This window comes from Phyllosticta capitalensis, assembly GCF_038381095.1.
Source record: "Phyllosticta capitalensis strain CBS 128856 chromosome Unknown BKA78scaffold_4, whole genome shotgun sequence".
NCBI classification, from domain to species: Eukaryota; Fungi; Ascomycota; class Dothideomycetes; order Botryosphaeriales; family Phyllostictaceae; genus Phyllosticta; species Phyllosticta capitalensis.
In genome coordinates, this window is record NW_027117442.1 from 1,212,881 (window position 1) to 1,226,868 (window position 13,988).

Sequence of the window (13,988 nt, forward strand, 5' to 3'; positions counted from 1 at the left end):
GCTTCTTCCTTCATCACCGGGCAACCACTCACCTCAGGCACAAGCCAAAGACATGGAAGAGGGACAAGGAAGGGACATATATCCGCCTTCTTGGTGCTCTCCCAGCCGCAGCACTTGTACGTACACAGGAAGGAGAGCGCACCTAGGAAGCCAAGCCACACACCATCAATCTCTTCTGCAGCCACCCGCGAGAAAGAAGCAACCGGATCGATCCCCCCATGCGACGACGACGAGCAGACAGACAGACGGGAAAGACAACAGACAGGGAAGCGTCCAAAGCAAGCAAGTGCGTGCGTGCGTGCCTGCCTGCCCAGCGGGAATGGACGTTAGGTGAGATGAATTTTTTTTTTTTTTTTTCTTTCGTGGTTGGATTCGAGCGTGCGTATGGTTGGGACAATGATGGCTGTCGCAAATGCCTTGCCCAACAACAAGTGGCCGCCCGTCTACTCGAATGGGGTCAATCTTTGATGCGTGTTTGCTTTTGCACGGTGCACGGGAGGAAGGCGGGACGACTGGCGGACTGATTGATCGTCGTGGCGGCGCGGGAGGGAGGGTCGGGGCGTGGGCGTGCGGACGAATGGATGAATGGATGTGCTGGCAGGACGGGAGGGGTGGTTGGTTTGTTGCATACCTTAAGGGTGGGCGCATAGCAAAAGAAATGTTCGACTGCGTGGCTATGTAGGTGGTTGCAGTCGTCGTGTACAAGGCGGGGTGTGGGGGGGATAATTTGGGAACTTTGATCATTAAAGGAGGGAGGTGGAGGAGAGTAAAGAGTCCTCAACGCTGGAAGACGGAGTTGTGTCAGACACATGGAGATAGCAAAATAGATGTATGTAGCCAGGGACTCTCGAGGGGACTTTTCGGGCAGCTCGTCTCGCCGCCGCCACGTCACGGTGCGGAATACGCAACTGGGATAGCTTCAAGCTTTCAATTTCGAGTTGATTTGATTCCTCTGTCATCTCCAGCGATGGTCATCTCCTATGGTATCGGCCCGGTCGTCCGTCTGCGTACCCAACTCAGAAACTTAGCTTGAGGTTTCCGTTTCCTGATCCCAATGACGAGCTTTTCGCTTCATGCTGACGGCGGCTTTCCACCATGGCCAAGGTGCCGCTTGGGGAGATGATGCCCTTGGACGAGGCCGCGAGGTTTCTCTTGTTGCAAGGGTGCTGGCGTACAATGCCTGGATTCCAATCTCAAAGCCGCGAGCGGTATGCTCAGGGGGCCAAGGCACCAGCAGTCCCCTTGGATGCCTCCCCCTCCGCGGCTTCGGATGACAGAGGGGGAAGCTCACCGCCGTCAATTTTCTTCGCAAGCTCGCCCTTCTCCAGCTTGGCCGTGAATTCGTTGATGCGGGCCTCCTCAGACTTGCCTGTGCGCTCTTCCAAGCTCTTGGCTTTGAAGTTCTGCCGTTGCTGCGCAATGTACGCAACTACTGTGCGGCCGTCAAAGGCGCGGCCGTTGAAGGCTGCGGCACAGCGTTCGGCCGCGTCAAAGTCGTTGAACTGCACAATGACGACTCCTTCCGGCTCCTTGTCGCAGATTTTGACCTTGGTCACCTCGCCGTACTTTGATGCCTCTTCCTGGATGTCCTCGTGGATCTCGTCAAAGGCCTCCTTGTCTTGCTGCAGCGAAACTTAGTCGATGGGCCTGTGGGAGTGGGTGAGATTCGTACCTCCAGCTCCTCCAAGGTAAACATGTGCTTCAACACCACATTCTTTTCCCAGCGTGTGCGCTCCTCTTCTTCCTCGCTGCTCCATTCGCCAATCCTCCTGTCCCCATGTCAGCATGACCGCACCCAAGATTGCTGGTCGCGCCACGTACTTTTCCATCCTCTCCTTGTGGCGCTTCAACTTTTTCGCAAACTTTTCGCGGTCGTAATGAGTGCGACTTTCAAAGTTTTGCTTCTTATCCTCCTCCTTTTGCTTTTTGTAAGACGAGTCTGCCACCTGGACCCGCATGTTGCCTTGTGGGCCCTTGGCTCCAAATCTGAACTCGCTGTCGTCCAGCATGGAGATTGCCAGATCCACAGATTCGGGACGGTAGTATATGATGAGGGCGTCGCCCTTGAAGTTGCCCTTTTCGTCCGTGTAGAGCTTGACGCGCTTCTTGCCGTCTTCGAGGGCCTCGGCGATCATGCCATATTTCGAAAAGACTTCTCCAATTTCTTCGGCAGTCGCATCGAGAGGAATCGAGGTCGCGTACACGGCAGTGTTTTGGGCCTTGTAGGTTCAGCCAAATGACCACGACGCATGAGGTGGACAACCTACGGGGGGCTTCTGTTCCTTTTCGCGCTTCCTCTTTGGGCGCTTCTCTTTTGTCTTCTTGTCCGCGTCGGCGGAGTCCGGTGTCAAGTGCTTTTCAAAGTCGTCGAAATCGCCGGCAGTGTCGTGCTGGTCGACGCCGGGGACCGCATAAGCTTCACCTTGCCTGGCAAGATCGTCCTCGTCAAGCTGTTTGCACACGATCGGAACCAGTCAATACGGGAGCCTCGAGACATAGACGCTTTGTCGGAGAATATTCGCCAAATAAAAAGCCAGAAGCCAGCGCCATGGATTTGCTTCACGGTTTGCGACGAGGGAGAAGGGCTTCAGCCTACCGATGGGATCCATCTATGAAGCTCGGGGTCGTACGCCCATTCCGCGCCATTTTCTTCCTCGAGAATGTATTTGTTGCCAGAGATTGACCATGACACGCGCGGGTCGTTGTCAATCTCTTCCTGGGTCTGAGGGAACGAGGTTTGTTGCACGGCGTGCTCGTCGGATTTTGCGCCTAGGTCTTGGAGTCCCGGCGCAGGCATTGTGGCTGGCTTTGGCGCAAGGCCCTTGTTCGCCGGAGAGTATGGGAATCGTTCGAGTAGTATGCTGGTTGGTAGGTTACTGCGGGGTGGAAGGTCGGTCTCTCGCAAACGGGCAGAATGGAGGAGGTTTCGAGGAATGGAAAACGATTTGGAGCTGCCTGCTGCGGAGCTCAAGGTACGTCACGTTGGCGAGTCTTGGCAATCTTATCGATACAAAATTCTGGTTGGCAGCCTTGGCAGCCGAAACCAAAACCCCACATCCTTCCCGGACAACACACGTGGCAGGCGGACCTGGACCGGCACGAAGCGAGCAACGACATCTCATTCAAGTCCAAGCATTTTAAAGGAAAAGGAAATTTTGCTATCCGAACGAGGAATCCAAGGAGAACCGTAGCCAATCCCATCATGATCTTTCCCGCCCGCACCATCACAGCTTGCCCAGGCTGAGCGAACGTGGAGAGGAGCAGATGGGTAATTACAAGGGGTATCGCGCACCATGACCGCCGCGTGGGTGAGGGCCTTTTCAACTCATATCTACACATTCCCAGCAGCTTAAACTCCGGCGTGGCCATTTTTCCTAGGCCGTGAAATCAATCTTCAGGCATTACCACTCAAGAAGAGTTTTCAAAGCCCATCGAGTCGTTGGTCTTCTCATGGCCCTCGTGGCTGGTGCTGCGCATGATGGAGTGGTGCGAGGCAGTGTCGCTGATGTCCTCGGGAACCTTGGCCTCGCGGCTGACCTCGACGTAGTCATAGGCAAACTCTCCCAACTCGCAGTCATCGATGCCGAGGACTTCCTCCTCTTCCGAAACGCGGAGGCGGAAGATGGAAAAGTAGTTGCCAAGGAATCCCAAGACGCCGAGGATGATGCATGTTCCGCCGAATGAGTAGGCTCCGCCGGCAATGGAGTCAGCAAGCTGGTAGCCAAGCTGGACCCAGTGGTGGTTGATCCAGCCGCCGTCAATCTCGGTCGTGCCGTCCAGATGCGCAATGTAGTCACTGACGTCGAAATTAGCATGAGAAAGAGCTTGGAAATTCAGGTCAACTTACGCGGCGAAGAAAGCAGTCAGAATGTTTCCAACGAAACCGCCAACGCCGTGAACAGCGAAGATGTCGAGCGCATCGTCCGCGCGGAGGAAGTACTTGAGCTTCGTGGCGTAGTTGCAGAAGGCGCCTCCAACAACACCAAAGATGACGGCGGCCCAAGCAGGAACGAAACCGGAACCGGGAGTAATGGCGACGAGGCCAGCGATGACGCCGGAGCAGAAACCGACGGTGGACCACTTCTTCTCAAGACGGTAATCGATCAGGCACCAGGTGATGCCACCAACGCAAGCCGCGAGGTTGGTGACGACGGCAGCCATGACTGCACGCAGATTGGCAGCGCCAGCAGAACCGGCGTTGAATCCGAACCAACCAACCCAGAGGAAGACGGTGCCGATGACAATGTGGGTAACGTTGTGCGGGCGGTAGTTGAGCTCCTGGGTGCCGTGGCCACGACGCTTTCCGAGCATGTACGAGTAGGCAAGAGCTGCGCAGCCAGAGGCAATATGGACAGGAGTTCCGCCGGCAAAGTCGATACTTCCCATGGTGGCGGCCCAGCCAGAGGGGTTCCAGGTCCAGCAAGCGATCGGGTCGTAGATGATGGTGGACCAGACGAACATGTAGATGACGCAAGGAAGCATGCGGCCACGTTCGGCGACGGCACCAACAGCAAGAGCGACGCTAACACGTTCAATTAGGACGAGACCATTTTGGAAAAGGATTGAGACACTTACGTGATGGCGGCGAACATGCCCTGGAAAATGGCGAAGAGCAGGTCAGGGACGGCAGTGGCCGCGACAGACGGCGCACCGAGGACGTCCTTGAAGCCGAAGTTGGTCAAGTCGCCAATGTACTTGCCGGCCGAGTGAGAGAAGGACAGCGAGTAGCCCCAGAAAAACCATTGGAAGGAGACGACGGCGGTGGCCATGATGGAGAGCCAGATTAGCGAGAGGGCAGACTTGCGACGAGCAAGGCCAGAGTAGAAGAAACTACCACGCGGTTAGCCCGAGCTCAATCGAGAAAAGCTCTTGAGGGATTGCCATACCCCACGCCGGGAATCATGAGCAAGACGAGGGCCGTAGAGGTGATGATCCAGGAAATGTCTCCCGACTGTTTGATCACGGTCAGTCCAGATAATACGGCGACAAAAGCGTCAGATCATTCACCTTGTAGTAGACATTGAGGTCCTCGGTCAGACTGTCGCCGCCGGTCGCAGGCGCATTCGTCGGAAAGGCCTGGAGCGGCACGTATGGCAGCCCTGTAGTCGCAGACATGGTGGTGATGGTGAACAGGTGAATCACCAGAAGACGGCGAGGAGGGTGTTCACCAAGATAAAAGTCGGCGGGTCAAGGGAACAAAGGCGGGTCGCAGAGATAGGCGCAGAGTGCGGTGCACAAGAACAAAGCGAGGCAAAGAAGAGACGCAGGTGGAGAGGGTGGGTGGACGAAGAGGATATGTCTTTGTGTGGGTGGGCAGAAAGCGGGATAGTGCGGCTGGCACCGCCTGAGGTAGGTGGATGGATGGAGCAGGAAGGAACCACAGCTAAGCGAAGACCAGCGACAGGGCAGGCGGGGGCCAAGAGGGAGTGGAGAAGTGTTAACGGCCACGGACTATTTTAAATGCAGCGCACACTGCCAGGGCCCGGGTTCTGCTGCATCTGCTCCCTGTGAGATTGATTTCCCTCCACCAGAGAGAAGGCATTCCAAGTCGCGCTAAGCCGCGGGCGTTGGGTGAGCCCTGACACCCTGGCACCCCGGCCGGGCGTCCTGGGGACGCGCCACAGATAAGGAAATCACCCAATTTTGCTTTCTCGTCCCTCGACCGCCATCGTCTCGTCTTCTTCGCAGTCGACTGTGACGAGCTCCGTCTCAATGCCTTAGACCCACGCTTCGTCCATGTGCCTGGAAAAAATGCCGTGTCCTCTCCACCATGAGTGCGGTCATCCTCAGTGCCAAAGCCGGAGCCAGCGGGAGCGCCGGCCCTGATCAATCGGTGCGACCCTGCCGGAGCCCGCCTCCAGTACCAATCCTGCGGGTGCTGTTTGGCTGCTTGTCCAAGAACTACACCGGCAATCATTTACAACCCTCACATCGTCTTGTTGATACTCAACGTCACGTTGTGCTTGCTGCTCGAGGTTTGCACTCTGCACGTTTGCTCGATGCTCATCAACCCGTCGCACAGCTCCATCGGCTTGCCGAGCTGACCATGTTGGCGTCGGCGCAGCTGTGTCTGCAAACGTGCCGCCAGCGCTTGACCGCTGCACTGCTTCTAGGCCGCGTGTATGTGATGGGTACGCCCGTCCTTGCATTGCGCCATCGTCGACCATTTACAAAATGTTTTCAACTCTTTGAATATTGACTATCAATTGAGCGCGAGCCCATCCGGAACCCTCACCAGACGGCGACGATCATGGGGATCAGGCCAGACCCACCACCCGCGTGTCTTGACCCTCAGGCTCAGCTCGTCCCCTTTGTCCATGTTCCTTACTCCCTTGGCCGCTGCCCAAAGGTGCAGACATCCCTGTGTATCCTTTGCACGCCTCACACAGCAGCAGACCGCGATTACTCGCAAGGTACATCATCGGCGCTTCTGCACTTCAACGACGCTCCGTCCGCCGCCGTCTCCGCCTTGTCCTGTACGTACCCCTGCATGCCACTGGCAATCTCGAGTCCGTCTTCTTCCTCCTCTTCGCTGCATTACGCCATGTGCTCCTCGAAATCCTTCGCCGCGACGCGCCTTTCGAATTCGCTTCATGTATTTGGATGTACCTGAACCGAGTAAGCGAGCAGTGCAACAGATAACTCTTCCTCCTATGATTGGTGAGACCTCAGCCCGTCTCGTCGAACATGTCAGGTAAGCCAATAGACCAACCACACATCTGTCTTGAGCTTCTTCTTTGCGTTCATCCTCCGTCATGGACCGTGTATGTTCCTTCCGCCTCCACGTCTGCTGCCACACTGGTTTCTTCCACTCGTCCAATCGCTTTTCGGCCGGTTGGGTTTGGATATTATATCGCATCCTTCGTCGATAGCGGCACAGCCAGTTGCTGCCTTCGATATTCTGCCCCCACGAGATCCTGAACACCTCGACTAAACTCAATCCTGGCTGCCATGGGATGATTCTCACGAGGCCCGACGCACGCCAAGCTGTCCCTCACGAGCTCCGCGCGGGAGAAGCGTTCGTAGAACTCTGTCCGCCATCCGCCTTCCACGACGCCCCGAAGTTCTCGATCCGACATCTGGCCTGTTCCAGAGGCTAACCCCCTCAAGTCCTTTGACGGACACGACATGTCGACACCCCACTATTCTGCGTCTGTTTCGTCGAAGCGGTCAGTCGTCTGCAAGACACTGTCCGCAGGGGCTACTGCCGTGCAACATGAGTGTAGCTCCATCTGGTAACATGTCTGCAACTCCCTACCAGCACAACAAGCCCCTTCAACATGTTTTGAGACAAGACTGCCGGTGGCCCACAGCGAACCGTTGTGCCGGCATCGTCTGCCAACCTCCTAGTTCCCCGTTTGGTCCGTCTCTTTAGCTCGACCCGCCGTCTGGACAGCCACTCGGAAAAAATCCTTACCTCGCAAACCGCCATGCTCTCGCTGTCCCCGAAGTCGGATGGGGTGGCGAGCTTGCCAGTCTCTTTGGCTATTGATGTTGTGCATGGTGGGTATAACGCAGTGAGTTGGTTGAACAACAGCGGCCCCTCGGTTGGAATTTCTCTCTCTCTCAGTCTCACCTCGTCGGTCAGACTTTGTGCGTCCCAAGTTATTCCTGTTGCCGCTGTCAGACTAGTTGTGTTGCGGTTCTTTGTTTTTCAGCTGAGACGGTGGTACCGTATACAGGCTGTGGTTTTGGCACGGGACCTGCATCCTGCAACGCGGTCACGCTGTTTCGACACGGCGTCTGCACGAGTGTGCTCCGTATGTATGTACGTCTGCCAGTAGTCAAAGACATGGCCGGTATGCTCTCCTCCCTCGCAGTCCAGACCGCTCTTCGTTCGAGAAAAATTGTCGTTGCCACCGTTCTGCAGAACACTTGCTTCCGCGAGCTGTGTGCGGCTCTTAAGCTAAACGCTGACTTGCCAGGTCCATCCTTTGCAAGCCTACCCGGGTTTTCCTTTCCTCTCTACAGCTGTTATGCGCATCATTCGTGTCTCAGCCCTTTCTTCCCACACGTGGTGGTGTCCGTCTGCAGTACTCTCTTTTTCACAACCCTCATCTCCTGAAAGAGCAACGTTTGCCAATCACGATAGAAAAACGTGGGTTTCTTGCAATATTTTGGTAGCCAACCGCTGAATGACATCCTGTGACATGCGGCCAGTGATCTCGTGTGTCGAATCCTCTTGCAAAGTGCCTACAAGGTGATCATGGTTGGCTGTGGTTTTCGCGGCTAGTCTGCAGGGTCATTTTGGATAAGCAGCCAATTGGACAAGAAAAACACCACTTTGTCGACAGAGCAGCTCCTCGCATACATGCCTTCTTGCGCTCTTGTGGATTGCGACGATGAGGACGAAATTTTGAAACTGCTGAGATTTTTCAAATTTCTTCTCTTGAGACTACGGCTCCAAGGCAAAAACACGGCCAAAAGCTACGCTAATGCCAGCAGAGACGTGCCTGGGACATGAACAAAGACGATGGGAGGCTAGGTGCCCCGAGTTTCGCAATCGGCCTGACAGCACGCTAGATGGGCGTTGGCTTTGATGTCAACCAAACAAGCAGGCTGATCAGGGTCGGAGGTGCCGTCGCATGGCTGCAGAATCTGAGGTAGGACGGCGAAAACAGAAGACCAAGGTTGCAGGTCATTCGACCTACGGCCGCAGTGGGTGACGAAAGAAATTGCCCCGAGACCTTTTGTCGGCGTGGAGCCGTGGAGTGTTCAAGATCCTGGTGCCTTCAAGACCGAGAGAATTTTCTCTCTTGATGGACAGTTATAAGGAGCATTCAGGCGCTCGCGTCTGAGCGTGCGACCTTGGAGCCAAGTGCAGGTTGAATTTCTTTCGTCACCCAAGGTCGCGGTGATGGCTTGTGTCAGCGAAAAAAGACGCGTCGTTGGTCAGCTGTTTGAGCTGTGTCGCCGCGAGCAGGAGCGCTGCGACCAAGCAAAACCTTTGTCGAGGGCTGGCCTGGCCAGGCCTTGTGAGAGGGCGTAGGTACATGGTCCGGCTTGCTTAGGAGCAGACGAACCTCTTTGGGAATCGACAATTGCGCTGGGGATCGCTTCCTACTTCACGTGGAGCGAGCGTGCAGACCAAGAGTGGAAAGGAAGGACCATATGCCAGGCGAAATGACCTAAAAATCCGATGGCATTTCTGAAGAATGCCATGTCCCTTGTCAGCACCATCGACTACTCCCTCTCTGCCCGCAGCCCGTCGCGCTTCTTTGTCCCTCATGTTTGAGCCGCGACTGTCTTCCCGCACCGCCACACACAGAGCCTAGCCCGTTCCCGCGTTGCGGGCCCCAAGCTCGAGGCCGACGATCCCTTGCGCTTTCAAAGACTATGGCCACCACCAATCAGCCCGAGTCGAGCCCATCAACACCTCGCGGCGTCCGCTTCACTGAGCTGCTTGAGCAGGCTCCTGCCCAGCAGCACATGGACAGCCTCATCCACTCTGAGCTCCCCATGGATACGCCAGACATGCCGCGCAACGACTCGTCCGGCTCTGCCTCCTCGGGCGAGTCGGACCCAGAGCGCGCAACGGGGGAGCGCAATGGCTCCGACGACGATACCGAAGGCCAGTATCAATTTGCCCCGGCCATCGCCTCGACGCCGCTCGACGATGTGCCGCCCATGGCCAGCGCTGCAAACTATGTCTACGCTCCACGTTCACGCGGAGCAAGCGGCGGTCCTCCCAACGGCATCTACGAACCCGTACCGACCCAGGCCACAGCCATGAGCAGCTCGAGGCCTCCTCGGCCCTCCGCCGTAAGGACTCCCTCCAACGCCTACGCTCCCCAGCGGCGGCCACAGCAGTATTCGCTAGGCAGTAACAACTCGAATCGCCACCGGGCGACTTCGACGAACCGCTCGCGCCGTAATCCGAACGCCGAATACCGAGCGCAGGAAAGAGCATACGTGGAGCGGATACGGCAAGACGCTCCAGACGACGATTTTTTCAACCCTGATCTACGCACTCCGAGCCTTGGGTACAGTACCGAAGACTCAGACACGGATGACGAGTCGCCCTCGACCACCGACTACCTCGACAACGATCCATACGAGAATGAGACCCTGCTATACTACGGGAATGATGATTTGGAACCCTCAATGGAAGAACTCAAGAGACCAGAGAATCGAGAAAGACTGGAATGGCACTCTATGCTCGCGAGCGTCTTGACGGGAGACGTGGTCAAACAAGAGAAGAAGCGGCTGATAGGCGGTAGCGAATCTCAAGGCGACAATACAATCAAGGCCGAGATATGGATGGGCATACGAGCCAAGACTTGTGGAAGAACCCTACAAGCGCAGCGACGTCTTATCGACGACGGCCGCTCAAAGGCAAAGAGCACGATCGAAGGGATCATTGCTTTTGAGATTAAAGGCGAGGCCGAAGTTGGCTTGACAGCTCAGGAGCAGGTTGAGGATGTGGTCAAGAAGATTGGAAAGATTTCAAGCTTGTATCCCACATGGCAGGCTCTAGAACAGGCACAGCCCCGAGCTGCGTCGGCGCCCTTTCGCGAGAGCTGCGACGCGGTCATTGCCTGGCACAATACGACCAAGCTAATCAACACCGAGTTGTCGATTTTGAGGAGCTGGGTCGGCAATGACGAGCTGGATTTCTCCAAGAGACGGGACCGTTCGGAGAGGGATAGCCATTTGACCGACGACTCGTCCTTCATCGACCGTATCTTGAAAGAGGATGGATTGAAGTCACTGCAAAGCGACAACAGCCTCCTGGTTGGATTAAACCAAGTCATCAACAAGGCAAAGGCTACCCTGATAGCAAACGCCAACGCTTTCATTGACCGACATCTCCCGCCGTATGTCGAGGAGCTTCTTACCTTGATCAACTTCCCTTCACGACTCGTCCAAGAAATTATCCGAATGCGGTTGTCTTATGCTAAGAGAATGAAAGACCCGGCCCAGCAGGGCGTCATGATGGCAGAGCAAATGATCTCCCAGTTCCAGATCTTGCTCAATCTTGCCATCAAGATCAAGGAGGCCTACACGGTTGTCTCTCAACCTGAGCAAGGCTGGGATCCTCCGCCTTGTATCGAGGAGAATTTTGATGCTGTCGTGCTCGACGCGCTCAAGTTTTACTTCAGAATGTTGAACTGGAAGCTTTCTGCAAACAAGAATACGTTCAAGGAGGCGGAAATTCTGGAGCAGGAATGGGAGTTTTCCAAATCCTTGGGAAAGCACTTGGAGGGCGGTGATGTGGAGGTTGCTGAGCAATTCAGCTACCTGACCCAAAAGTCTTTGTCGCGCCTTACAGCTCACTTTGAAAAAGAGTTGCAACGGCGGCCCGAAGAAGTCGCTGGTGCGGAAATGGACAAACGCTACAAGACGATCTTGGACTCTGTCCGTGTTCGGCAGCGTAAATTGTTTCGTTTCTCAAGAATTCTGACGACGCGTTTCGAAAACTCGACCGAGTACAACATCAACGTCGACCGCGAGTCTCTCCAGGACCTCTACACCGCTCTGGAAATGAGCGGACACTTTCTGGTGGAAACCCTGCCTTCGACGGAAAACAAAGGCCTTTTCTTTATCGCCTCGCCCGTCTTGATGGATCGCGCACAAGACATTCAGTCGTTGCTCGGTACCTGCTATCATACTGATGAAGTCACGGATGATCCGACAAACCCTTATCTACTGGTCCTCAAGCCTGAGGAAGCCTTGTTGTGGCACGGGCCGCGCATGCATACTCAAGCACGCCAACCGCACCTCGACATCAAGACTGGTCGTATGCGCTTGATTGCCGATGGCGCTCAGGCGCGTCTTGCTAACGCCAACGCCGCCTTTATTCAATCCACCAACATTGACTTGACCAAGCTCGTGGATCAGAGAGCGAATCTTCCGCGGGTCAACTTGGAGCTCCAGCGCATCAAGAAGGTCGCATACAAGCTCTCCAACACCATCATGGACAGCGTCGAAATCATCAGAAGGCAGACGCTTGGCCTGGAATGCCAGGAACTGATCCAGACGTGCTTCGCTTTTGCCACCGAATTTGGACAGCGTTCGGTCTACTACATGGACTTCAATCGCCGCGCGTTGAACAATCTCAAGCTTACAAGGCTGGCGCTTGATTGGGTCAGCTTCATTTGCGACGATTGCATCGCATCCGACAGGAAGACATTCAGATGGGCAGTCGTTGCACTGGAATTTGCCATGATGATGACGAGAGGTCAGAATATCTTGTCTTTGAATGAGGAGGAATACGCAAAACTCAGGGCCAAGGTTGCTGGATGCATGTCCCTGCTCATCTCGCACTTTGACATTATGGGTGCCCGTTCAACCATGGCAGCACAGGCTGAAAAGCAACGCATCGACGCGATGCTGGGCAAGAAGCAGCTGGATGTCAGTCGATTGAGGAATGACGAAGAATCAGCAGCGCTTGTCCGAGAGCAGTGGCTCGATCAATTGGCAGAGATTGAGGAGATTCGCAAGCAAAAGGAGGCCGAAAGACAGGCCCTCGGACGTGTCCTGGAGGACTCTAACGAGGCTGACCGTGCCCTGACCTACCTGTCGTCGTCTGCAACCAATGTCACGCTTAGATGGCAGCAGGGCCAGTTCATCGGTGGCGGTACTTTCGGCTCAGTGTATGCAGCCATCAACCTCGACTCGAACCACCTGATGGCGGTCAAGGAAATCCGCTTGCAGGACCCGCAACTTATCCCTACCATTGTATCGCAGATTCGTGATGAGATGGGCGTCTTGCAGATGCTCGACCATCCGAATATCGTGTCATACTACGGCATCGAGCCCCACCGGGACAAGGTCTACATCTTTATGGAGTATTGCTCTGGCGGTTCACTGGCTGGTCTCCTTGAGCATGGCCGTATTGAGGACGAGACGGTCATTCAAGTGTACGCGCTGCAGATGCTGGAAGGTCTCGCCTACCTTCACGACAGCAGCGTTGTGCACAGAGACATTAAGCCAGAGAGTAAGTGTTGCCCCGAACTGAGCGACATGATTTCATACTGACTGTCCCAGACATTCTCCTTGACCACAACGGTGTCATCAAGTTCGTCGACTTTGGTGCCGCCAAAATCATTGCAAAGCAAGGCAAGACTCTCGCCGCCGAACATGCCTCAACACGTCAAGGCCGTCAAAAGTCCATGACCGGTACCCCCATGTACATGTCACCAGAAGTCATCAAGGGTGAAAACAAGGGTCGTCATGGCGCTGTTGACATTTGGTCTCTCGGCTGTGTTATTCTCGAAATGGCTACAGGTCGCCGGCCCTGGGCCTCGCTCGACAACGAATGGGCCATCATGTACAACATTGCCCAGGGCAATCCGCCGCAGCTTCCGTCGCGCGACCAGCTCAGCGAGCAAGGTATCGATTTCCTCAAGGCTTGCTTCGAGCGGGATCCGAGTAAGCGAGCCACGGCGGCCGAATTGCTTCAGCATGAGTGGATTATGATTCTGCGCTCTCAGCTGTCGCTCGAACCTCAGACGCCGCAGACGCCAAGTAGCGAGGGTTCCTCAGCCAGCGGGCACTTTGGTCGCTGAGATACGGCGCTACTCCAAGCGCTTTTCTCGCAGTTTGTCTCTACTTTGTCTGTTTTTACCTCCGACTTTGTGCTCCCCCTGCTCGATTAGTGCGAGCTCCTTGCAGTCAGACAAGTCGTCGTTTTGTATCCAGCGTGTGTATTGGGGCAAGTTGCCGTGTATGATGGATTCTCTAATCACAAGCAAACAGGGGATGGGTCTCTTAAGAGGAGCAGTTTCTTATTTTTCCCTTTTTTGCAAAGCAAAACTGGTTTTTTTTCTTTAGCATCAGCGAGGAGTACTTTGGGCTGTTGGGCATATACATATTTTTGACCCGCGCGACTACACAGCGTTTGCCTCTTTTCCTAGTCAGATTTGGATCAAATCCATGAGGACGTGGTGAGACGACTTTTTGAAGGCTGTTATCTCCAAGTGAGGCCTTAGTGATTGTTTTGGATACAAGCTTCGATAAAATGCCCTGCCGAGACCGAGTCTACC

The 13,988-nt window shown here is 55.2% G+C and overlaps 4 protein-coding genes across 4 annotated transcripts; 1 reads left to right on the forward strand and 3 right to left on the reverse strand.

Moving 5' to 3' along the window:
- Positions 1-60: 60 nt before the first annotated feature.
- BKA78DRAFT_115988 (uncharacterized protein) lies at positions 61-979 on the reverse strand. Its single transcript, XM_066882346.1, has one exon. The coding sequence runs from the start codon at positions 742-744 to the stop codon at positions 166-168; it is 579 nt and encodes a 192-aa protein (XP_066745366.1). The 5' UTR covers positions 745-979; the 3' UTR covers positions 61-165.
- BKA78DRAFT_115987 (uncharacterized protein) lies at positions 980-2,955 on the reverse strand. The gene is made up of 5 exons (XM_066882345.1): positions 2,597-2,955; positions 2,268-2,450; positions 1,822-2,219; positions 1,673-1,769; positions 980-1,622 (listed from the first exon to the last, which is right to left on the reverse strand). Exons 1-5 carry the CDS (start codon positions 2,795-2,797, stop codon positions 1,215-1,217), a joined length of 1,287 nt encoding a protein of 428 aa, XP_066745367.1. The 5' UTR covers positions 2,798-2,955; the 3' UTR covers positions 980-1,214.
- Positions 2,938-5,480, reverse strand: BKA78DRAFT_311413 (ammonium transporter 1). The gene is made up of 5 exons (XM_066888212.1): positions 5,008-5,480; positions 4,887-4,951; positions 4,576-4,830; positions 3,848-4,522; positions 2,938-3,796 (listed from the first exon to the last, which is right to left on the reverse strand). The coding sequence occupies exons 1-5, from the start codon at positions 5,113-5,115 to the stop codon at positions 3,409-3,411; spliced, it is 1,491 nt and encodes a 496-aa protein (XP_066745368.1). The 5' UTR covers positions 5,116-5,480; the 3' UTR covers positions 2,938-3,408.
- Positions 5,481-9,459: 3,979 nt separating this feature from the next.
- Positions 9,460-13,511, forward strand: BKA78DRAFT_249210 (uncharacterized protein; the record flags this gene model as incomplete). Its single annotated transcript, XM_066884456.1, has 2 exons — positions 9,460-12,940; positions 12,991-13,511. The coding sequence occupies 2 exons, from the start codon at positions 9,460-9,462 to the stop codon at positions 13,509-13,511; spliced, it is 4,002 nt and encodes a 1,333-aa protein (XP_066745369.1).
- Between the last annotated feature and the right edge of the window lie 477 nt (positions 13,512-13,988).

Bases quoted from the DNA above. Each gene is read 5' to 3' on its own strand.
- BKA78DRAFT_115987 (XM_066882345.1), bottom strand. From the start codon at position 2,797: ATGCCTGCGCCGGGACTCCAAGACCTAGGCGCAAAATCCGACGAGCAC. The intron at 2,220-2,267 runs GTAGGTTGTCCA...TGAACCTACAAG, and splicing joins AAAAGGAACAGAAGCCCCCC to GCCCAAAACACTGCCGTGTA. The intron at 1,623-1,672 runs GTACGAATCTCA...GTTTCGCTGCAG, and splicing joins TTACCTTGGAGGAGCTGGAG to CAAGACAAGGAGGCCTTTGA.
- BKA78DRAFT_311413 (XM_066888212.1), bottom strand. From the start codon at position 5,115: ATGTCTGCGACTACAGGGCTGCCATACGTGCCGCTCCAGGCCTTTCCG. The intron at 4,952-5,007 runs GTGAATGATCTG...GTGATCAAACAG, and splicing joins ACCTCAATGTCTACTACAAG to TCGGGAGACATTTCCTGGAT. The intron at 4,831-4,886 runs GTATGGCAATCC...ACCGCGTGGTAG, and splicing joins CTCATGATTCCCGGCGTGGG to TTTCTTCTACTCTGGCCTTG.
- BKA78DRAFT_115988 (XM_066882346.1), bottom strand. From the start codon at position 744: ATGATCAAAGTTCCCAAATTATCCCCCCCACACCCCGCCTTGTACACG.